Source organism: Anas acuta, chromosome W (genome assembly GCF_963932015.1).
Source record: "Anas acuta chromosome W, bAnaAcu1.1, whole genome shotgun sequence".
Lineage (NCBI taxonomy): Eukaryota > Metazoa > Chordata > Aves > Anseriformes > Anatidae > Anas > Anas acuta.
The window spans coordinates 23,756,642-23,780,500 of NC_089016.1; the positions used below are offsets into that span (position 1 = coordinate 23,756,642).

Here is a 23,859-nt window from a genome sequence, read left to right on the forward strand (position 1 = left end):
TGGGGGTTTCAGAACAACTGCTAACTGTTATGACTTCTGAATGGGACACTATGCAAGCCCCTGATATCTGGCCAGGAGATTAAGGAGAAGGGAAAAGCTGAAGGACGGCTAAAAGACAAAGCTTGCAGGGAACGCTGTGCAAGCTTTTGACATACAGCCAAGGAGTACAAAGAAGAAGGACAAGAAAAAAAAAAAGCCTGAGAGGAAGACTATGAGCCTTCATCATGAAAGACCCCCAGAGGGAGCACCAGAGACTGATACGCATGCTCCAGTAGGAGGGTTCAAATTCCAGAACTAATTATAATAACTCCGTTGTTTGTTTTTTTTTTTTAGAAATAGTAATGAATATGTATTAGTCTAGGAGCATAAAAAATCAGCATCTTGATGTAACGGGTGTGCGACCAGGTGGAGCGGAGACTCCCGGCGCACCCAGCGCTGTTTGCTTACCTCTATTCTTTTAATAAATTGTAAACTTTGATTATAATCCTATTTTGGGACTGAGCTATTTATAACAACTTGGGGGCTCGTCCGGGATGGTTTTGGTTCCTGGATTTTAATCTAGGAGAGGCGCCCCCACCATTTGGTGGCTCCTGTCCGGAACCAATGCCATCTTGAACCTGAATAAAGGTAAGCAAAGATTTTGATTTTGTTATGAGCTCCCTTGCCGGCTGCAGCATTGTTTTTGCCCGTAATTCTGCGCGCGAAGATCCGAACGAAGACGACGGAGTCGTAAGCATTTAAGGCGTGTACCGTTCGGTTGGGTGGGATTCGGTTGCCTGTGTGTGTGTAAGAGTGTGACTGAGACGGAACGTAGTTCCGAAGCGAGTGCGGAGGTCTTCTAACCGATAAGCAAATACTGGGACGTTTGCATGCACAAACACATTGGGGTACAAAGGTGTTAAGTGATCATTTACTAAAACAATTTGGTTGCATTGTTTGTTTTTGAAATAGCAAAGCAAATTACACCACGTTGCTTAACTTGTCAGAAGATAAATAAGAAAGTGTTTTGACAAGCAGCCACGGGAGGGAGAAAAACAGATTATAGGCCTTTCAAGAGGGTACAAGTTGGTTTCACTGAATTGCCCCAGGTAGGGAGGATAAAATATCTATTGGTAATAGTAGATCACAACGCAATGGGTAGAAGCTTATCCCGTAGCACGAGCTACGGCACAAATGGTGGCAAAAATTCTATTAGAACACCTGATATCTAGATATGGGATAATCCAGTACATTGATTCTGTTCAGGGCACACACTTTGCTTCTAAAATAATAAGATTATTCTGTCAATCATTAGGTATTCAGTGGGAATATTCTAAGTGGTATTGGAATATTCTAAGTGGTATTCTTTATCTGCTAGAATATTTCCTCCGGTGTGGTAATCTAATTAGGTATTCAGTGGGAAAATTCTAAGGAGAATCTCCATCCTTTACTGGATGTGGGGGGGAAACCTTGTTACAAAAGATGAGGAAAAGGCGGAGGTGCTTATGCCTTCTTTGCCTGTCTTTAGCGGCAATACCGGTTGTTCTCTGGATACCCGGTACCCTGAGCTGGCAGAAGGGGATGGGGAGCTGAATGTGGCCCTCACTATCCATGAAGAAATGGTTGGTGACCTGGTATGGCACTTGGATGCGCGCAAGTCGATGGGGCCGGATGGGATCCACCCGAGGGTACTGAGAGAACTGGCAGAGGAGCTGGCCAAGCCGCTTACCATCATTTATCAACAGTCCTGGCTATCGGGGGAGGTCCCAGTTGACTGGCGGCTAGCAAATGTGACGCCCATCTACAAGAAGGGCCGTAGGGCAGACCCGGGGAACTATAGGCCTGTCAGTTTGACCTCAGTGCCAGGGAAGCTCATGGAGCAGATTATCTTGAGAGTCATCACGCGGCACTTGCAGGGCAAGCAGGCGATCAGGCCCAGTCAGCATGGGTTTATGAAAGGCAGGTCCTGCTTGACGAGCCTGATCTCCTTCTATGACAAAGTGACGCGCTTGGTGGATGAGGGAAAGGCTGTGGATGTGGTCTACCTTGACTTCAGCAAGGCTTTTGACACCGTTTCCCACAGCATTCTTCTCAGGAAACTGGCTGCTCTTGGCTTGGACTGGCGCACGCTTCGTTGGGTTAGAAACTGGCTGGATAGCCGGGCCCAAAGAGTCGTGGTAACTGGAGTCAAATCCAGTTGGAGGCCGGTTACTAGTGGCGTTCCCCAGGGCTCGGTGCTGGGGCCGGTCCTCTTTAATATCTTCATCGATGATCTGGATGAGGGCATTGAGGGTACCCTCAGTAAGTTCGCAGATGACACCAAGTTAGGTGCGTGTGTCGATCTGCTCGAGGGTAGGAAGGCTCTGCAGGAGGATCTGGATAGGCTGGACCGATGGGCTGAGGTCAACTGCATGAAGTTCAACAAGGCCAAGTGCCGGGTCCTGCACCTGGGGCGCAATAACCCCAAGCAGAGCTACAGGCCGGGAGAGGAATGGTTGGAAAGCTGCCAGGCGGAGAAGGACCTGGGAGTATTGGTTGATAGTCGGCTGAATATGAGCCAGCAGTGTGCTCAGGTGGCCGAGAAGGCCAACGGCATCCTGGCTTGTATAAGAAGCAGTGTGGCCAGCAGGGCTAGGGAAGTGATCGTCCCCCTGTACTCGGCTCTGGTGAGGCCGCACCTCGAGTACTGTGTTCGGTTTTGGGCCCCTCGCTACAAGAAGGACATGGAGGTGCTTGAGCGAGTCCACAGAAGGGCGACGAAGCTGGTGAGGGGTCTGGAGAACGAGTCCTACGAGGAGCGGCTGAGGGAGCTGGGCTTGTTCAGCCTGGAGAAGAGGAGGCTCAGGGGCGACCTTATCGCTCTCTACAGGTACCTTAAAGGAGGCTGTAGCGAGGTGGGGGTTGGTCTGTTCTCCCACGTGCCTGGTGACAGGACGAGGAGGGGGAATGGGCTAAAGTTGCGCCAGGGGAGTTTTAGGTTGGATGTTAGGAAGAACTTCTTTACCGAAAGGGTTGTTAGACATTGGAACAGGCTGCCCAGGGAAGTGGTGGAGTAACCATCCCTGGAAGTCTTTAAAAGATGTTTAGATGTAGAGCTTAGGGATATGGTTTAGAGGGGACTGTTAGCGTTAGGTCAGAGGTTGGACTCGATGATCTTGAGGTCTCTTCCAACCTAGAAATTCTGTGATTCTGTGAATATCATACTCCATGGCACCCACAAAGCTCAGGGAAAGTAGAAAGATTGAATCAAACAACAAAAAAAAACAACAATTGGCTAAATCAATGATCGAGACACAAATGCCCTGGATGAAATGCTTACCATTGGCACTTCTAAACATAAGAACTAAACCACACAGTGAGACTGGATTATCGCCATATGAAATGTTATATGGTATGCCTTATTCATAGGGAATGCCTCTGGGAAACAATGTAGTTGAGGATCGTAGTATCCAGAAATACATAATTACTGTTGGGAAAAGATTGCAAGAGCTAAGAGAAATTGGAGTGATGGCTCAGACACCACCTTTAGGATTTGCTATTCATAAGATACAACCAGGGGACAAGGTCTTAATAAAAACCTGGAGAGAAGAATCATTGCACCCCCGGTGGGAGGGACCGTACCTTGTTTCACTTACCACTGAAACAGCTGTGAGAACAGCAGAAAGGGGTTGGACCCATGCATCCAGAGTAAAAGGACCAATAAATACCAAAACTTGGAGGGTTGAGTCCGCTCCTGGGGAACTGAAATTAAAGCTAAAAAAGAACTAATGTTCTGGCAATAAGGCTCTGCATAAATTAAGGATGCCAGAAGAAGGGGATAAGCCTGAAGGGAAGAAAGGGAGAAGGCAAGACCGGGGCAGGACTCTCCACTGCGGTGTGTATGGTCTACCGAGGGAGGCAACCCCTATGGGTATTGACCGCCGAGTGAGAGGGCCTCGACCGGACTTCTCCCGCACTAAAGCCAGGTTGTCCCAGGAAAAAGAAACAAACAAGCTAGCAAAGATATATGTATATAATAAATAAGGTTTTTTTTTTTAACCTATTGTAATTAGTTTTCCAGGAGCTGGATCACCCTCAAAGGCTGAACAGTAACCCAAGCTCAAATAGATCCTGGAAGTGGGCCCAACCCCTTGATTGAAGGCATTTCTCACACCCCCACGATACCCCCTGGACGACGCAGAAGGATGTTATACTTCCTGGTACTATTTTTACAAGGGCAATTAAGCCATGGGAATAACTTTTTCATTCTGGGGGAGGAAGTGGCCAAGGCTTTTAACCTTAGCAATTGCTGGGTTTGTGGGGGACCAGGGGGAGCTGAAAGTTGGCCCTGGGTAGCTGGCCCGGTTGAACCTAAGGGGTGGGTTAGTAATTTGAGTGAAGTTCATAATGGTACACAATTCTGGAAAGGGGAAGAAGGCCCGTGGCAGTTGCACTCGTCAGAGAAAGGTATATACTGTTTAAACAGAACAGGAACAGTAAAGGTGGGAAAAAGCATTTGTAAATGGGCTCTGTCTCCTGGATATGAATGTACTGATCCTGAATGTGGACCTAGAAACTGTACAGCAAGTAAAGGGAAATGGAATGCTACGCATGTCCAGCTGAAAAACGGGATTTGGCTGAAATGCTCGTATAAGACGTTTTTTGGACCTGGATGTGAAGCCATGGCAAGAGCACAATCAAAGGGACAATTTGACGTTCAAATCCTGAGTTGTCAGCGTGATAACACCACTAGGGAGCAGCATGTGGTAAAGAGTCTACCGCTGGAGGTGGCAAAATGAGAATGGGACACAAGTGTTCTTTAAATGTTTATGGTCAGCTCGTAATATGACAAGTCGTGAAGGAGAACTTAGTCATAATTGTGAGTGGGAATCTAGTGCGGGAGCTTGGAGGTGTATATACATGAGTACTAATGGGGCAAACATTGTAACAGGACCACTTGGTAATGAAAACACTTTGTATTTTCACGCCCCAAGGAATAAAAGAGAACGGGACGGTCCTTTTCCAAATGGGACGTGGGCTCATTATTGGGTGTGTGGCAAACAGGCCTATAAAAGGCTACCAAAGGACTGGTCAGGAATATGCTATGTGGGGTACATAAGACCCTTGTTCTTTTTATTGTCACAAATACAAGGAAATCACTTAGGAATAAAATTATATGATGATCTGAATAGAGAAAAACGATCTATTGATGCTTCCTTAGCCGGAGGTAGTGCTCAAAAACGGAGAGAAAATGAATGGCCCCCTGAAAGAATCATACAGTATTATGGACCGGCTACCCGGAACCCGAATGAGGTAATATCTGGAGCCCGAGAACCTCTTCATAATTTGAATCGAATAATTAGGTTGCAAGCTGTCCTCGAAATAATAAGCAATCAAACAGCGACAGCTTTGGATCTTTTAGCTGACCAGTCCGCCCAGATGAGGAATGCTATTTTTCAACATAGAATGGTTTTAGACTATTTACTAGCAGAAGGGGGGGGGGGGTGTGTGTGGGAAACTAAATGATTCTAATTGTTGCTTACAAATTGACGGTAATGGGAAAGTGGTTAAACAGATAACAAGAGAAATTAGAAAATTGGCCCACGTCCCAGCACAAACTTGGAAGGGTATGGATTGGGATTTATTTTCATGGCTGCCTGGTGGACCATGGGTTAGAAGGATGTTATTTTTATTTTTATGTGCTGTAATGATGTTATTATTCATACCTTGTATGATACCTTGCTTTACATTATTGATGCGCCGGATGATAAATAGTACATTTGTAATGACTTCATTAAAAAAGGAAGTCAATTATGATGCTTAAGAATTGGACCCTCTGAGAACGGACTGATGAACTCCAGTTATTAATGACAAAAGTTGAAAAAGAGACACGAATTGAGGATATTAAAAAGAAGATAAGGGATTGTGAGGAATGTTTTAACAATGTGTGTCAATAGAGAGCTTGAAGGAAAATGTATTCGTATGTTCTTTCCTTGAAGTCTCTGATACCTGGGGGTTTCAGAACAACTGCTAACTGTTATGACTTCTGAATGGGACACTATGCAAGCCCCTGATATCTTGATATCTGGCCAGGAGATTAGGGAGAAGGGAAAAGCTGAAGGACGGCTAAAAGACAAAGCTTGCAGGGAACGCTGTGCAAGCTTTTGACATATAGCCAAGGAGTGCAAAGAAGAAGGACAAGAAAAAAAAAGCCTGAGAGGAAGACTATGAGCCTTCATCATGAAAGACCCCCAGAGGGAGCACCAGAGACTGATACGCATGCTCCAGTAGGAGGGTTCAGATTCCGGAACTAATTATAATAACTCCGTTGTTTTTTTTAGAAATAGTAATGAATACGTATTAGTCTAGGAGCATAAAAAAATCAGCATCTTGATGTAACGGGTGTGCGACTTGGTGGAGCGGAGACTCCCGGCGCACCCAGCGCTGTTTGCTTACCTCTATTCTTTTAATAAATTGTAAACTTTGATTATAATCCTATTTTGGGACTGAGCTACTTATAACATGATCCAGCTACGTGGGCAGAAGACGGATCCTGGGGCTATAGGACCCCAATATATATGCTTAATAGAATAATTAGGTTAGAAGCTGTAATAGAAATAGTTGTAAATAAAACCGGAGATGCACTTGGATTAATTGCAAGGCAAAATACTAAGATGAGGACTGCTTTGTATCAAAATCGCTTAGCTTTGGATTATTTGCGCAAGAAGGAGAAGTCTGTGGAAAATTTAACCTTAGTAATTGCTGTTTTATAGATTGGTGATGAAGGTGTTTCTTCCTAGTAGCTGGTAGAATGCTATGTTTTGGCTTAGGATGAGAAGAGTGCTGATAACATGCTGATGTTTTAATTGTTGCAGAGCAGTGCTTAGGCCAAGCCAAGGGCGTTTCAGCTTCTCACTCTGTCCTGCCAGCGAGCAGGCTGGGGGTGCAGCAAGAGCTGGGAGGAGGGCTGGACTGCTCGGGGTTAGGCTGGGCATCGGACAGCGGGTGGTGAGCAATTGCATTGTGCATCACTTGTTTCATACACGTTATTATTAGTAATACTATTATCATAACGATTGTCTTTATTGTTATTATTATTATTTATCTGTCTTTATCTCAACTCACGGGCTTCGCTTTCCCGTTTCTCTCCCCATCCCAGAGAGGGAGGGGAGAGGGTGAGCGAACGGCTGTGTGGTGTTTAGCTGCCGGCCGGGTTAAACCACAACAGAAGGAAAAGCTGTAAATGAACTTGTGAAAGAAACGAAGAAAATTGCACATGCCCCAGTTCAAACTCGCAATGGAATCGAGCTAGGAGGATTATCGGGGGGGGGGGGGCTTTATGGGTGTTGATTGGCTTACTAAAAGTGGGATGGTTGTACTGGGGGGATATGTGGAGGATTTTAATAATTCCATGTTTTACCAGACCAATACACTCGGTTATACAAGGAATGCAAATACCTGCGGTACCTGTTGTGGGAATAGAAATGTTGTTTTTGCAGAGTTCCGTTGTTTAGAGGGAAGGAACTTGGTACTGAGATATGCTTGCAGTGATAAGAAGCTTAGCAGGCGACCTCGTAAAATGCAGACAACCGGACTCCTTAGGACAATTAGGTGAAAATGGCGGTGTCAAGTCAGATAAGTGAAGAAACATTACCACATCAGATAGGTTGTGAACCTGGATTACCCCCTCAGTGGGGAAACAGGGGAGGGTCCTGTCATCAAAAAGCGTATAAACTGTGTTTTGGAACTAGTAGGCGCGCTCTCCTGCTTGTGGGGCGCCCGCCATTGCAATCAATCGCGAGTAAATTACTACTTCGCTGAGATCCTCGCCTGAGCCTAAGCTATCGGCTACGGAGCGTTTCTCACCCTCCCTTCCAACCCAAGCCACGCTCTGATTCTATGAGCGGAGCGCCTGTTCTGTGGAGCTCGTTTCCCAGCCGTGCAGGGCCCAGATTCCCTCCGCGGAGCCGCCCAGCCCGTTTTCGGGCGCCCACTTCCTCCCTCCCGGTCGGCTCCCTCCGCGCCCCGAGGGCACGCGACCTCCCTGAGCGCCGATAAGCACCGGGTCGACGGGAGCGGAGCCGCCGAGAGGGCGGGGACAAGGGAAGAGGGCAGGCGAGGCAGCCAATCGAGGCGCGGGGGCGGTCGGCGGCGATCTGTCGGCCCAATGAGCGCCGCGGAGGGCCGGGCCGAGTGCGGGAAGTGAGGGGGCGTTGTACCGAGCGGGCGCCGTCATGGCCGACGGGATTGTTAGGGCGCAGGCCGCCTGGCCCGGTGGCGGCGCTGCCGCTGCTTTCGGAGAGGTCGCCTGCAAGGGCAAGGAGGTCCCCGCCAACGTTCTCCGTGAGGATGAGCGGTCGTGGACGAGGAGGTAGCCGCGGCGTTGTTGTGCGAGTCTTTCCTTCCTTTCCCTCGGCCGCTCGCAGGCCCTCTGAAACGAGGGCCCGTCGCGGGTCCCGGGAGTGCGGCAGGGCGGGTGGTGGCCTTGCTGCGGGAGGGAGGGAGGGAGGGACGGTCGGTCGGTCGGTCGGTCGGGGTCTCTCCGGCTCGTGGCGCTCTCTACTGCAGCGCCTCTAAAACGCCGCGCTTCTTCGGTGCCTGCCCCCGGGGTGCCACGGCGCGTACTGGGTCGCCGGCGCAGTCGGTCTCCTTGGGGGTTCGGACTGTATGCATATAGGCAGTGAGCATCGCAGTAGTGACCGTAATCAGTCGTTTCTGCGCTGCTGATAGCCTTGCAGAGACGCCCCGGCTCGGCTGTGCTAGGCTTTGGTTATGGCACCACCCCCACCGCGCACACGAGCGCACGCTCTCTCCAAAGTGGCTTGTGAAAGGGAAGAATTGCAGCTTTTCCTAGCTTTCTTAAACGCCTAGAAACCAGTCAATCCCGCAGGCTGCGAGAGCTTCCCAGCTCTCATTTCCGTGCTGGAGGTGGGCCGTGATAAGAGCATGCTGGCAAGGTTCACTGATGCTGGTGCGCCGCAACGTGCTAGGAGCTAAGTGAGCAGCTGCGGAGAGTTATGAAAAAGTTGCAGATGTTATCTGCAAGGTGCTAACTTTAAGTTAGTGTCCAGCCTAACCGTTGTTGCTGTTCTTAAATTTGAAATGCTAAAGATAGGACAGCTAGGGATTTCCTCTGCTTCTGACGGCAGGGTTTATCTGCAGCGTGGAAAACAGGCCCTTAGTGAAAGGGGCTGCGTTGCCCGCTCTGCGTGCTGACTCGTAGAATGGTTAGGCTTGGAAGGCACCCTTAAAGATCATCTAGCCCAACCCGCCTGCCGCGGTCAGGGACGTGTTTCACTAGATCGGGTTGCTCAAAGCGTTGACGCGTTGCTTGGAACAGCGCTTTCTTAATAGGTCTCGGTAATGTTGCAGCTGCCGCCCGTTTGGAGTACTGGAAGCGTTCAACTGCTCTCCGGAAACCGTGCTTGCGGTAGCGCCCTGCCTTTACGAAAGGGCGCGTTTCCTGTCTCCTTCGTGTTGAAGGCTGCGCGAGGAGTCTGTGTGTGTGTGTGTGCGCGCGTGCGCGCATCTGTTTTGACTCGGCCGTACTGGCTGCAGCAACGTATGTAACCTGAACGCTGTGCTTGATTGGAGAACCAGGCTGTTAACTTGAGTCTGATGAGTGACTTGAGAGCAGACAACCTACTCTGACCGCTCTTAGTGCGACACGTTTCCTGGAGGACGAATTAGTTGCAGTTTCTCGCTTGGTCTTAACTTGAGGCGGGGGGAGGGGGCGGGGGGCTTAGAACCACTTCTGGAGCGTAGTTGGCTCTAGCGAATGGTCTTGAATTTGCTTAGCTCACTGTACCGAAGGCCTGTTTCACGGTTGAGCGATGTTATAGGGAGGAGTGTGAGGAAGGCTTATAATTCTCGATTGTCGTGCAGTGAAAGGCGATGGTGAGTAAGAAGTACAAAGCATCTGTGGAATCGAGTCTTATCGGCAGTGTTTCAGTCGCATCTAAAACAAATAAAAATAGCGGAAGTCGCTAACCTGAAGTACTCGGCTGTCTCGCTGCCCCCGTCACCTTGCGCGCTGGATCCTGCTTCTGGTGCCATATGCAGTTTCTGTCTGCTGGTGATTTGGGGAGTTCCCTCGCAATTAGTTGCGAGTTGATGGTTTCCTACAGGTCGGTGGTATTTGTGTTTCGAAGGTGATGCCTTGGCCTCGGTCTGGAGGTGTCTGACGTCAGGCCGGCCGTAACGGGCTAATTTGGAACGTTCCTTCCCCTGAGTAGGTGGCGTTCTCGAGGACGGAGAGTTAATACGGCCTCAGCCGGATTACTCCAGGTTCTTTGAAGATGCCTTCCTGCCTCTGGCCGAGGCAATATTTGGACGTAACCGAAGGACGGTTAGCCATTGTTTGCCGCTTGTGTGTCTTGTGCGTAGAAGGTAGAGAACTTTGCCTATTCAAAGCTCGCTTAAGAAGAATGGCTGTTTTGTCGTGCGCGTTTGGGGCGCCTGATAATCTGCTTTGGTAGGGCGAGTTCAGTGGGGCATAGTGATTTGCTGAAGCTGTTGCCTTTCTCTGAAGCCGACTACGTTTTAACTGTTTACTCTTCCTCCAGTGCCTTGCGTTCCGTGATAGTTCGCCTCAGGCTCCAGTGTTTTTTCCTAGTCCTTCCTGAGAAGGTAGTTGTCCGGTTATGTGAAGCAGAAGATTCTGGCGGACCCGTGAGTACTGTGGGAGCTTTCTGTTCGCTAGGCTGGCTGTACCTGTAACTGGTTTGTAACTTCCTAGACTCTTTCCCGTCCCCTCTTTTCCTCTGGATGTTGCAGAGGGGCGCACAGTAGGCTATTTGGGGTTGTCCGATGCTGTAGTCTTTCGCCTCTAGCTTGTAATGGAGCTGAGCTTTTTGACTGAGAGCAGTGATATAAAGCGATGCTCGTCTCCAGCTACGCGCTTGCAGTGCAAAAAGCAGCGTTGTTCCGACGTGCGGTCTGATGCCCGTTTTCACGGTTTCCGGACAGCGGGGGTGGTGCCTTGACTATGCAGAAGAGGGCTTGGGGTTTGGTCAGGTCAGAGGCGAGGAAAGGGAAAGCTGTTTGAGCGGCGCTTGGGTGTTTGTTTTGCTGTTAGCTATGCAAGTCAAGTTCCAAGGCTCTGTGAGCTCACGCAAGAGAAAAGGCACCGTGAAGCTTTTATTTTCCGCCAGAGCGGCTTACGTTGCCCGAAGCTATGACGGGGGCTTTAAGCCCCGAGACAAATTCAGCTTCTGTGACTGTTTTGTAGTCTGTTACTGTCTAGAGGGTAATTCAAAGAGCAGCGGTTGAATTGTGAAGGATTAGCTAACCGTGTTCTGTGGGTGGTTCTCTGCTCGCGTTCATTCTGTGCGTCGTGGCGCAGCACGTTAGGTGACGTTATTTCCTTTTTCCAGCTTCTTGGGCGTTTCGTGGTTGTTGGCAAGAAGTGTGCTGCTAACCTGGACCTGACCAATGGATTCCGGATGGCTGTGAATGCCCACCCTCGGGCCCTTCAGACTATCGCCGCCGAATAGGTTTCATATGTTGCCCATCAGTCTAGCCCCTGTTGATGTTTGATTTATTATTTTTTTTGGACGGCTGTCTATGGAGGGTAAGAAAGAGCTTTGAGCAGCGTTTGCACAATAAAGATGGAGCATGGGGATATCACCTCTGTCTTGCGTGTCTTACCGATGGAAATAGTTCCGCAAGTTAAAACGGCGTCTCCCTGGAGCGCACGTGTGTAGAATGTTTTGGTCCGTTGACAGTGTCGTGTAGGTGGTGGTTTGCCCATTCATTTGGAACGCGAAGCTAGAAGCGCTCGGCGGTCCTGTGGGTCTCCGTCTTCCTAAGACGATCTAGGATGTGCTGTGTGTTTGAGGCCTTGCTATCTTCCCCCTGCTCCCAAATAAAAGGGCACGCTTTTATTGCGAAATAGCCGTGTTGAGGACTGGCAGATGTAGAACCAGAGAAGAATAAGGTTGGAAGAAAGCTTCCAGGCATTGTCTGTTGTCTGCCCCTGTCCCGAGGAGGAGGCAGAACAAGCTCTACCGGGTGTGATTTCTGACAGGTGCTTGTCAGCCTGTTCTTGACTACCCTAGGAGTTTTGCTACCGCTTTCTTTTCAGTCCTCCTCGTGGCTTTCGCAACTTTGAGAAGGAATTCCTCCCACAGGATGTAGAAGGCTCTGGGATTCTTGAGTCGGCTTCTGATAAGTTCGAGACTCGGCTGCCGTTCTCTTTATTTTTTTTTGCATTTATTTTTAGTGTCTTTTTTTTTTCCCCTAAACGAAGTCCGTTGTTCAGTAACTAGAAGAAGGATTAGGTAAAGGCACCATAAGGCTTTTAAATGCGATCACCTCTCGTGCTTTGTTAGACCTCTGGCTTCGCTCTGCTCCTTGTTTAATCGCGATTACATTCAAGGCTTACTGGAGCGTGGGAACGTTAAAATGCTATTAAATACTCTTAGTGTTTGAAACTTGCTAAATGAGATGATTTTTGTGACTCCGTTCCTCATAAAGAAACTTGATTCGTTAGCAGGAGAAATGATCTTTGTTACTGGATCTGTTTGCGGGGTTAACGATTGCAGCTGTGAATGACTAAAGTCTTTTGAGGAAGCTGAATGATAAAAACCAAACCAAGAAACAGCCCTTGGTCTACTCGAAATAATATAGGATTTGCCGTTTGTGGGGTCACGTGAAAATAGTCGTGCAAGTCAACTAGTTTGGGGGGGAGGGGTGGGTGAAGGTGGAGATGCTGTTGCCCTTTCAGAGAAAGCTTCTTAAGTTGGCACTTGACCAACTGTTCTATTTCCGTATTTTCCCTTGGTCTCTTTCATTGATCTGTTTTGTTGACCTAGAAGAGCCGATGGAACTGCTCAAAGAAACGTGCTCAAGTGGACCTTGAGTAAGTATTTACATGTTCAACTGTTCCCCGGTCGGTCTAGCTAATGCTATCAGCGCTTGTATTCTTTTACAAAAGATGTTTAATTCCCGAGACAGTAGAGGAGGAAGACCACTGGTAATCTCTCTGCTTAAGAGGCACTGTTAGGCAACCGCAGAAGGCGAAGAAACTTGCCCCCGAGGCACCAATCTGACCCTTCTTTTAGCCTGTATGCTTTCAAAGAGCATATCATAGAAGCATAGATTGGGCAGGGTTGCCAACCACTAGAACAGGCTGCCCAGAGCTGCATCCAGCCTGGCCTTGAACGCCTCCAGGGATGGGGCATCCACGACCTCCCTGGGCAACCCGTTCCGGTGCCTCACCACCCTCTGAGTGAAAAACTTTCTCCTAATATCTAACCTAAATCTCCCCTGTCTTAGTTTAAAACCACTCCCCCTTGTCCTATCGCTATCAACGCGTGTATTTTTACTCCTGTTTATACAGAATCACAGAATCGTAGGGGTTGGAAGGGACCTCAAGAGATCATCGGGTCCAACCCCCCTGCCAAAGCAGGTTCCCTAGAGCAGGCTGCCCAGGTAGGCGTCCAGACGGGCCTTGAACATCTCCAGAGAAGGAGACTCCACAACCTCCCTGGGCAGCCTGTTCCAGTGCTCCGTCACCCGCACCGTGAAGCTGTTCTTTCGCACGTTGGTGCGGAACTTCCTGTGGTGGCTTTACCGTGCTAGGCAGCTAAACACCACAACCGCTCTCTCGCTCCCCCTCCTTAGATGAGGAGGGGAAGAAGTAAAGGAAAGAACATCTCACGGGTTGAGATGAGGATAATTGAATTAAAGGGAAAAAATAATAATCTTTCCTTGATAATAATAACGATTATTATTATTAACTAAACAATTTAATTAAAGGGGGAAAAAAAGGGAAAGGGAAAAAAGGAAAAAACCAAAACAAATAAAGGCTACGTGGAAGTGCAGAGGAAAGAAATTACTCTCTACTTCCCACAAATGAGCGATGCTTGACCACGTCCTTGAAGCAGGGCCTCAACACGCGTAGCCGGTGTTCGGGAGGAAGACCGACGTTTTCACAAGGAGAGCCCAGCCTTCCCCTCTTCTTCCTGTTTCCACCTTTTATTGCTGAGTGTGACATCGTACGGTATGGAATATCCCTTTGGTTGGTTGAAGTCAGCTGCCCTGGTGATGTTTGTCTTCTCGCTTTTTTGCCCACCCCCTAGGAGGGTTAGAGAGAGTCCTGATGCTGTGCCAGCGCTGCTCGGCAGTAGACGCAACACTGGTGTGATACCACTGCTGTTCTAGCTACAAGTGCAGAGCACAGCACTGTATGGGCTGCTGCAGGGAAAGTTAACATCCCAGCCAGACCCAGTACAGGCCGTTGCCCCTTGTCCTATCCCCACTAACCACTGCAAAGAGGGTGGCGAAATCCCACTGTCTCCCACGCTGAAGGTATTTGTAAACATTGATAAGATCCCCTCTCAGTCTTCTCTTCTCCAGGCTGAACAGACCCAGGTCTCTCAGTCTTTGCTCATAGGGAAGATGCTCCAGGCCCCGTATCATCTTTGTTGCCCTCCGCTGGACTCTTTCCAGGAGATCCTTGTCTTTTTTTGTACCGGGGAGCCCAGAACTGGACACAGTACTCCAGGTGAGGCCTGCCCAGGGCAGAGTAGAGGGGGAGGATCACCTCCCTTGACCTGCTGGCCACGCTCCTTTTAATGCACGCCAGGATCCCATTGGCCTTCTTGGCCACCAGGGCGCACTGCTGGCTCGTGGTCAACCTGTCGTCCACCAGGACCCGCAGGTCCTTCTCCGCAGAGCTCCTCTCCAGCAGGTCATCCCCCAGCCTGTACTGATACATGCGGTTGTTCCTTCCCAGGTGCAGGACTCTACACTTGCTCTTGTTAAACTTCATTTGGTTTCTTCCCGCCCAGCTCTCCAGCCCGCCCAGGTCTCGCTGAATGGCAGCACAGCCTTCTGGCGTGTCGGCCACTCCTCCCAGCTTTGTATCATGGGCGTACTTGCGGAGGGTGGACACTGTTCGCTCATCAAGGTCGTCGATGAAGATGTTGAACAAGACCGGACCCGGCACCGACCCCTGGGGAACACCGCTAGTCACAGATCTCCAGCCGGACTCTGCGCCGCCGATCGCCACCCTCTGAGCTCGGCCAGTCAGCCAGTTCTCAACCCACCTTACCGTCCACTTGTCTATCCCACGCCTTCTCAGCTTTGCTAGCAGGGTGTCGTGGGAGACAGTGTCAAAAGCCTTGCTAAAGTCAAGGTAGATGACGTCCGCTGCTCTCCCTCCATCAACCCAGCTGGTGATGCCATCATAGAAGGCTACGAGGTTGGTCGAGCACGATTTCCCCTTGGTGAATCCATGCTGACTACTCCTCATAACTTTCTTCTCTTCCAGTGGCTTGGAGATGGCATCCGGAACAAGCTGTTCCAACAGCTTTCCAGGGACAGAGGTGAGACTGACCTTTCCAAGAGCTCCACATCCTTCTTGTGCTGGGGGCCCCAGGCCTGCACGCAGTATTCCGGGTGGGGTCTCCCAAGAGCAGGGTAGAGGGGGAGAATCACCTCCCTCTCCCTGCTGGCCACCCCTTTTTTTAATGCAGCCCAGGACTTAGTTGGCCTTCCGGGCTGCAAGCGTGCGCTGCTGGCTCACGTCCAGCTTCTTGTCCGTCAGGACCCCCAAGTCCTTCTCCGCGGGGCTGCTCTGAAGTTCTTCTTCTCCCAGCCTATAGAGATACCTAGGATTGCCCCAGCCCAAGGTCAACGCCTTGCACTTATGGCATCCCTTCCCTCTATTGTATCGACTGCACCGCTCAGCTTGGTGTCATCCGCAAACTTGCGCGATTCCGTCGTCTGTGCCATTGCTAAGGATGTTGAAGAGCACCGGTCCCGAGCCCGACCCCTGAGGGACGCCACTTGTGACCGGCCTCCGCCCAGACATAGAGCCGTTGGCCACAACCCTTTGGCCGCGACCAGCCAACCAATTCTTTATCCACCCAACAGTCCATCCTTCAAATCCCTACCTCTGCAATTTAGAGAGAAGAATGTGGTGAGGGACCATATCAAAGGCTTTGCTCGGTCCAGGTAGCATATCCTATCCCAGGACTGGTTTCAGCCGTAAACAACAAACAGTTATGAAGAGAGATGTAGCTTTGTAAATGTTTTTGTTGCCTTGGGTGAATTGGTGTCTGGTCACGTTGATTGGCCCACGTGGTAGCTGGGAGATGGCCGACGGGGAGGACTGAGATGTTAAAGCTGCCTGTGGTTGCCTGCCCCCAGCCCCGTCCCCGTGGGCCATCCCGATGGCAGTAGCGCCCGCCTGGAAGCTCAAACTAAAGCGAGCGTATTCTGATGTCGTTACCCTCCAAGCCTGTCAGAGAGGCAGAAGCGCTGTGGCCTCCTCAGGCAGGAACTGCACGTGTGGGGACGGCCGCGTCCCTGCCGCCGTGTCGGGCCAGTTTGAGCTCCGCTCTCCGTGCGGCTGCAGGGCACCGCGGACCACGCTTGGGCAGCCTCGGGGGGCGCTGCCTAGTTTTCCAGAAGCTTCCTCCCCAGCTGAGCAGAAACCCAGTTGTGATGCGTCAGGGCTGAGCACAGGCTTTGTATTCCTTCCCGCCACCCCCTGCACGGGAGGTGCAGCTTTCCCCCTTGGAAACACCAGCGGTTGAAGTGGGGCTCTCAGGGAAGGTTGTGGAGCAAGTTCTGAAAAGGTAAGATTGCCGGGTTTTAAGAATTGATCCGGTAACTCTGTGCACAGACCAAGGTAAGAAATGTTAAGTATTGCCTTGGGGGTCAGGTGAGACTCTGCGTGATGTGTGATTGAGACGTACTTTTGTACGAAGCGAGTGTGGAGTCCTGATCCGCGGTTCCGTGGCTCCGCGAGGGGCGCGGCCGGAGATGGACGAAGCGTGAGATAAGGGAGAGAAAGGAAGAGTCTCGGGAAATTTGGTGTACGGTAATCCTTGCACAGGGAAGTGCTTGGAAGTACACCAGGGAATCTGGTAAATTCATAGGTGTGTGGTAGCCCTTGCAGGGGGAAGTGCTTGGCAGTACACCCCCGTTTTCCAGAATCGGAACGTTAGTGTGAGGTACCCTGCAGGAGGGAAATTTCTGTAGCAGCACACTGACAAGGGCTAGGAAAAATGGGAAATATGAGTTCCAGGGGACAGGGAGATATCCCTGGGGGAGTGCCTGTTGCCGACGGAAGGAAGACCCAGACGCTCAATATGAGTGAACAGTGAACTTCAACTTTAATGGATAGCTCAGTCGTCTTTTATCTAGTTTGAACATAATCAACTCATACATATTGCAGAAACTAAGCTCAGGATTGGTTAACACTTCCCGGGCTTTTCAGTCTGGTCCTCCTTCTTTTGGCTACCCGTCCCGCCTTAGGGACTTTCCCGATGGCCCAAGGGCATCGTGTCCTTGAGCCTGATTGGCTCTCAGCCAGCTGCATACGTGCCAAGGCTCATGTGAGTTGAGTACGGTGCTTCACCAGCCCATTGTCTCCCAACTGCTCAACATTCACATGTCCTGCCTCACTTAACGATTCCTCCACAATTCCCCCGTTTTTATTTTGCAGCAACTATAATCAATATAACTATAAGTAGAAAACGAAGTTCCTCTTTGACGAAGAAAAAACCATCCACCCATGTTCCCAAAAACAGATTTAAACCAACCTTCAAACCAACTATCTTGTACTACAATTTTTTGCGTATGATCCCTTAACCATTTCAAACATAATCAACTCATCAACGAAAGGATCAGACGCAGAAGCGAGGAATAGGGAAAATGAACTTTGTCCGGTTTGATTTGCCCAAGTGACCCACATATTGGTTTGAGGATCGATTTTGCTTAGGTTGGCACTATTACGTCCAACCGTCATTGTCAAAGATAATGCAACCAAAATCCCTTGTGCCGTTAGATCAGCCATGGTTGCTGTTATTCGTACTTGATGACTTTTTTTCAATGGCTGGTTTAACACATCGACTAGGAACCCAGGTTGGCCCTGTAGGGGAAGAGATACACACATAACCTCGCCCCATATAAATCACATCAGCAGGCCCCAGCCATTGTCCCGTTTTCATATCTCGGTACAGTACTCTCATAATACATTTATTATCATTTTCAGACTTAATGTAATGACGTGTCGCGGGTGGTTCCTCATCATCTCCAAATACACACAAATGATTGAGAACAAATAAGGTTTTATCCACCCTCTCTCTAATATCTGTAATGTCTTTAAACTTTTCCAAATACTGCTTAACTGTTCCATTAGCTCTTTCTACTATAGCTTGACCAGTTGGTGAATGTGGAATACCAGTTATATGCTTAATGTCCCACAGTTCCATAAATCGCTTAAGTGGCCCACTAACATAGGCTGGACCATTATCTGTCTTTATGGTTTGTGGTACTCCCATTACTGCAAAACAACTGGCAAGATGACGTCGTACATCCCGAACTTTTTCCCCAAGCTGCGGTGTAGCCCAAATCATGTGACTGTAAGTGTCTATCGTTACATGCAGATATCTCAATCTGCCAAATGCTGTGCCATGAGTGACGTCCATTTGCCACACTTCGTTGGTTTTAATCCCTCTCGGGTTTGTTCCGATTCCGATTCCCACTCCCGAATTGTAATGACTACACGTTGGGCAAGCTTTTACTATCGCCTGCGCATCAGCTCTAGACAGTTTGTAAGCCCGCGCAAGTCCTTTAGCGTTCTGGTGAAAAATAGCATGAGCCTCCCGAGCTCTGCAAAAGGGTGACAGTGGTGCTTCAGTAGCTGTTGCGGCGACTAGTCGGTCCGCTCGAGCGTTGCCTTCTCCCAGGCCTTCTTCCCACTGATGACTCCTTATGTGTATTACTGCGTACGGTTCACTTCTTTGAGCTATGGCGATCTGTAGACTGATTATTAATTCTGACAGCCGTTCATTTTTTAAGTCTCTTAAGGCTGAGTCTTCTATACGATTTGCTATGCCTACTACATATAAGGAATCGGATACCACATTTAACGGAACATCTCTCCATTTTATAAATGCCCATACTACTGCAAGAAGTTCTAGTGTCTGTAATGAGTCTTTATCTTGGGCTTGTAAAATTTGATGTTTCCAACCATGCTCATCCTTCCAAGTCACTGCAGCAGTTCCAGAACGTTTTCCTGCGTCAGTGAAAACTGTCACTGCATTCTTAAGTGGGATAGACGATCGTTTTGGCTTAGTTATCCATCTCTGGTTTTCCATCCATGTCAGAGCAGTTGATTGTAACGTTTTTGCTACTATAGTAGCGCCATCCTGTAGTAGTGCAGCTTGTAACTCTTCAGAGTTTTGTATATACCATTCCAAATCGCCTGGCTTCATGGGTAACCAGATAATATTTGGAGGAACCCCATCCACTTGCAATATTCGATTCCTCCCCTTCTTTACTAATTCTGCTAATGTTGCAATTTTTTCTTGAATTGTTCGTCGAGGTTGTAACGGAGGAGCTATCCATTCTAATACCACAGTTTCTCCTCCCTTCTCCCCCGTTTTTATTTTTTGCTGTGTTATGGCACCCATCAGGCATTTTGAGCCACATAGAACGGTAAGATCGAGTGGCTTGTCAGATATACGTCGATGCGTGACACTCGTTGTGATCAAAGATGCGATTTGTTGTAGTATTTCTTGTTGTTTTTCTGATAGTGTCACTTTTGAAGCAGGATCAGTTCCTTTTAATAACGGCCGAAGGGGATTTAACAGTTCATTCGGAATCCCGACTACTGGCCTGATCCATTGTAAATCTCCCAGCAGTTTTTGAGCATCATTAAGAGTTTTGATATCCGATTGGATTGTAAGTTTTTGAGGCTGAATGGTGGAATCTGTAATTTTCCAACCCCAAAACTTCCAGGGACTTGTCTCCTGAACCTTTTCCGGTGCAAGTACGAGTCCCATTTGTTTTAAGGTCAGTGTTAAGTCATTTTTCTGTTGTAGAGAAAACGGTTCCTTCTGGGCTAACAAAATATCATCCATGTAATGATAGATTATTGTCTCTGGCCATTTTCGTCGAATCGGTTGCAGAGCTGCGTCAACATAAAGCTGACATAACATAGGTGAATTACGCATTCCCTGGGGTAATACAGTCCATTCAAATCTTTGATCTGGACCTTCACGATTTATTGCCTTTAAACATACTGTGATTTTTTGTCGTGGTCTCTGCTGCATGCCAAGCGTTAATAACGCTATTTTTCCTGTGGAGCCAAATGCTCCGAGTCCTCGGTCCTTATTGACCATCGGTGGTAGAGATGCCGCAAGGTGTGGCAACGGAATTAATTGATCTATCTTTGTATTCCGCGGCACATGCATTGGAGGAAACATTGCAGAAACCATAATCTGCATTTCCCCACAATAGTCTCCATCTACAAGTCCAACCAATACCTGCAATCCATTCAAGGCAGCAGACGATCTTCCGATCAATAAAGCTCCCACAGGATCACCATTGACAACAACTGGTCCCATAACTCCTGTTCCTACCCTGGTGGGTTTAGAGTCCAATAGCGTTACATCTACTGCTGTTGCCAAATCCAAGCCGAGACTCCCTCTGGTGGCTGGTCGGAGGTAAACGGTGTCGTTCCGGCCGCTGTGGTAAATGCCGCTTTTTGTGTCGTCGCGGGGCGGTCCTTCCCGCTGCTCTGGCCGTTTCCCGACGCACCATACCGACAGATGACACCACACTGATCTCGTTTTGCACTCTCGTTTCCTATGTCCGGTGATCCCACAGCGAAAACAACGCGGTTGCAGTGAAGACCCTCGGCCCGTAGGACGGCCTCCGGGTATTTGCAAAGGAGCAAGGGCAGCGAGTACTTGATTCTGCGATTGCTGTGCAGTCTCTCTGAATACCTGTGCCTGTTCTTTCATGCTATTCCCTAGTTGTTTTATTACATCTACCAACATAGCCTGCGGACCCACGGGTACCTGAGCCATCCTTTCTAAACCCTCCTCAATTGTCCAAGTTCCCGGTAACGTAGCTAATATACTACGAGTTGAAGGGTTGCAGTTTTGAATTGCACACTGCTTTAGAATAGTGCCCTTTAGATAACCAGGTACCCCAGCCGCTTGTATTGCGTTTGCTACTCGATCAATAAACAACCCAAATGGTTCCTCCCTTCCTTGCTTGATGCCCATATAGGATGGTATCCCCCCTGGCTCTCTAATTTGGTCCAAGGCTCTTCGAGCCAATCTCATTGATTCTTTAGCTTTGTCTGGACCCAGCAACGCTTGTGTCTCTAATCTATAATATGGTCCGAGTCCCATCAATTCCTCCAACGTGACACCATACAACGGATCTCCAGGTGCCCTTATCACAGCTACTGCCTCTTGACAAACACTTTGCCAATGCGCATTAAAAAGAAGCTGTTGATGTTGTGTTAGGATCAGCTTCATTATACCACGTATGTCCCCGGGGAGCAATATATTAGTTCCCCAAATATAATCTAACATTTGCCGAGTAGGTTCCCCCTTTAAACCAGAATCATTTACTGTAGATCGTAATTGAGTTAGTAGTTTCCAGTATAAATTTGTCATATTAATGGTCACATTCCCCTGTGCATCTGGTGGCGAGTATACTACCGGAAAAGCTTGTGTTAACTGTGCTGCCGTTTCATAATTCCCTTCACGCAGTGCCTCATTTGCTATTTGCCTTCATCGCTCCTTTCCAAGGCCAATAGGGCCTGGGTCAAAAGGCACGTTCAGGTCAACAGGGGGCGTAACAGCAAAGGCCTTCGATGGCTGCAGACCTTCTCTTCCCTGCGCCCCCGTTGTGAAGGGATTTATATTTGATAGAAATGAGTTAGCACTGGTCCTTTCACTTGCTCCTTTCTCACTTTCTATTGGAGCAGTTGGAGCTGTTGGTAGTGAGAGCTCCTCCTCTGCTACAGAGGACATTGTCACAGGCACCCCCGAAATTCCCGAGGCCCCCTGTGTAATAGTAAAAGTTCTAACGGAAGGTGCCAACGGGCAATCTATTCCTTCCATATTTATTTGCTGTGGATTAACATTATTAACCCTTCTTGGTGGTCCTAACCACTCTGTTGCAGCAGCGGCAACTCTTTGTTCATCTTTATGTGTGGCTAATGCATTAGCCACTGCTCTCCATGGCCTCATCAAATCTCCCAGTAAACTTAACATCGTTCCTAACATCATCAAACAATTTATTTCCAAATTTACGCCACTCTGTTTGTTCAAAAAACTGTATCAGGATTTGTAAAACAACCCTTAGCTAGCCCATATACTAATAACCCTGGCAAAACTTTTTCTACAATCTATATCTAAAATGCTCCGCTTTTCTAAAAAGCATTTGAGCAAATAATACGCCGCTTATCTTTTCATACCTTTATATACGTCGATTGCAGCCTTTGCAAAGGCCTCGGCGGCGCTTTTCCGGCGGGACCCTAAATAGGCTCATCCCGGGTGCGGGGACTCCCTTCCACCTTCCGAGCTGCAGATCTCGGCGACGCGCGACCGGCGGGATCCGCTCCCGGGTGCGGGGGACTCCACGTCCTTTTCACCTTCCCGGCGCGGGTGCAGGGATTCTTGTCCTTTTCACCTCCTGGGCTGCGTTGCAGGACCGGCTTCTCCTTTATTCCGTCCAACCGTGGCCCTGGATCACTGCCAGCAGTGTCCAAATCCCGTTCAGACCGGTCCCTGTTCGGGCGCCAATTTGTTGCCGACGGAAGGAAGACCCAGACGCTCAATATGAGTGAACAGTGAACTTCAACTTTAATGGATAGCTCAGTCGTCTTTTATCTAGTTTGAACATAATCAACTCATACATATTGCAGAAACTAAGCTCAGGATTGGTTAACACTTCCCGGGCTTTTCAGTCTGGTCCTCCTTCTTTTGGCTACCCGTCCCGCCTTAGGGACTTTCCCGATGGCCCAAGGGCATCGTGTCCTTGAGCCTGATTGGCTCTCAGCCAGCTGCATACGTGCCAAGGCTCATGTGAGTTGAGTACGGTGCTTCACCAGCCCATTGTCTCCCAACTGCTCAACATCCACATGTCCTGCCTCACTTAACGATTCCTCCACAAGTGCCTACCAACAGTTCTTCCTGAAGAATGATAAGAAATTGGAAACATAATCCCAAAATTAGAGGAGATTGTAAAAGAAAAAAAAAAATAGAATTAAATATTGTGTATCAGTCTGGACAAAAGAACCAATTAAGGAAACAGCAGTGTTTTGGCCAAAATAGGGGTCTGATGAAAATTCAGGCTTTACATTTATGTGTAAACAATAAGCTTCCTTTTTCGGAGAAGGAGCCAAGTTATGCTCCCTATAATCCTAATACTGTACCGGTGGCAGCAGCAGTCACTCCAGGAAGGGAGACAGGGACTGTAGTTAACACTGTCCCTAAAGAAGGATCGTGCTCTAGGCTCTGTCAAGAATTAGAACAAGGTAGAAGATATGTTGAGAATTTTGCCTTCCCTGGTACTAACAGTACTAACACTAACCGTGTATCCTCTTAGGTGAACTACCCCCCGTCCTTAGCAGCAGAGAGGTTAGGACTTTTAAGAAGGAGAGGAAGTGTTTATTCGAGGACCCCAACAGCCTAGCTGAACAATTAGACCAGTTCCTACGACCTGACTTATACTCTTGGGGAAGGGAATTATGCCTGTAAGTATGTTGTTTACAGGGAAAGAAATGGGAATGATCAGGAGGAGAGCTGCTATACAAGAATGGGAAAGAGCTCATCCTCCAGGACCAGGGGTAATACCGGCAGAGCAGAAATACCCACTTGCCAGTCCTGGCTGGAGTAACAATAGTGTGCAACACAGAAATCATATGAGAGGCTTGGGGTCAGAATGAGAAAGTACTCGGGGATGAGTCCCGAGGACCCGGTATCCCAAGGGCTCTTGAAAGTTCATTGTGTGATTAAAGCCTGGCGAGATACGCAGAAAATGCTCCAGAAGGTGGGGGGCTGTAGTGAACAGTCACTGGGGGACCCTCCTGCGGGAGGCCCTGGAGGTGTGTGTCCGGAGGGGAGATGAGAAGGA

At 48.8% G+C, this 23,859-nt stretch overlaps 1 protein-coding gene and 1 long non-coding RNA gene across 2 annotated transcripts in view; both read left to right on the forward strand.

Annotated features, from left to right (window-relative positions):
- The window catches only part of LOC137846788 (uncharacterized), a 483,557-nt gene that overhangs the window by 30,128 nt on the left and 429,570 nt on the right, over positions 1-23,859 (forward strand). The gene's annotated exons all lie outside the window — the stretch shown is intronic.
- LOC137847251 (adenosine 5'-monophosphoramidase HINT1-like) lies at positions 8,177-11,498 on the forward strand. Its single transcript, XM_068665542.1, has 3 exons — positions 8,177-8,329; positions 10,524-10,629; positions 11,334-11,498. The coding sequence occupies exons 1-3, from the start codon at positions 8,193-8,195 to the stop codon at positions 11,451-11,453; spliced, it is 363 nt and encodes a 120-aa protein (XP_068521643.1). The 5' UTR covers positions 8,177-8,192; the 3' UTR covers positions 11,454-11,498.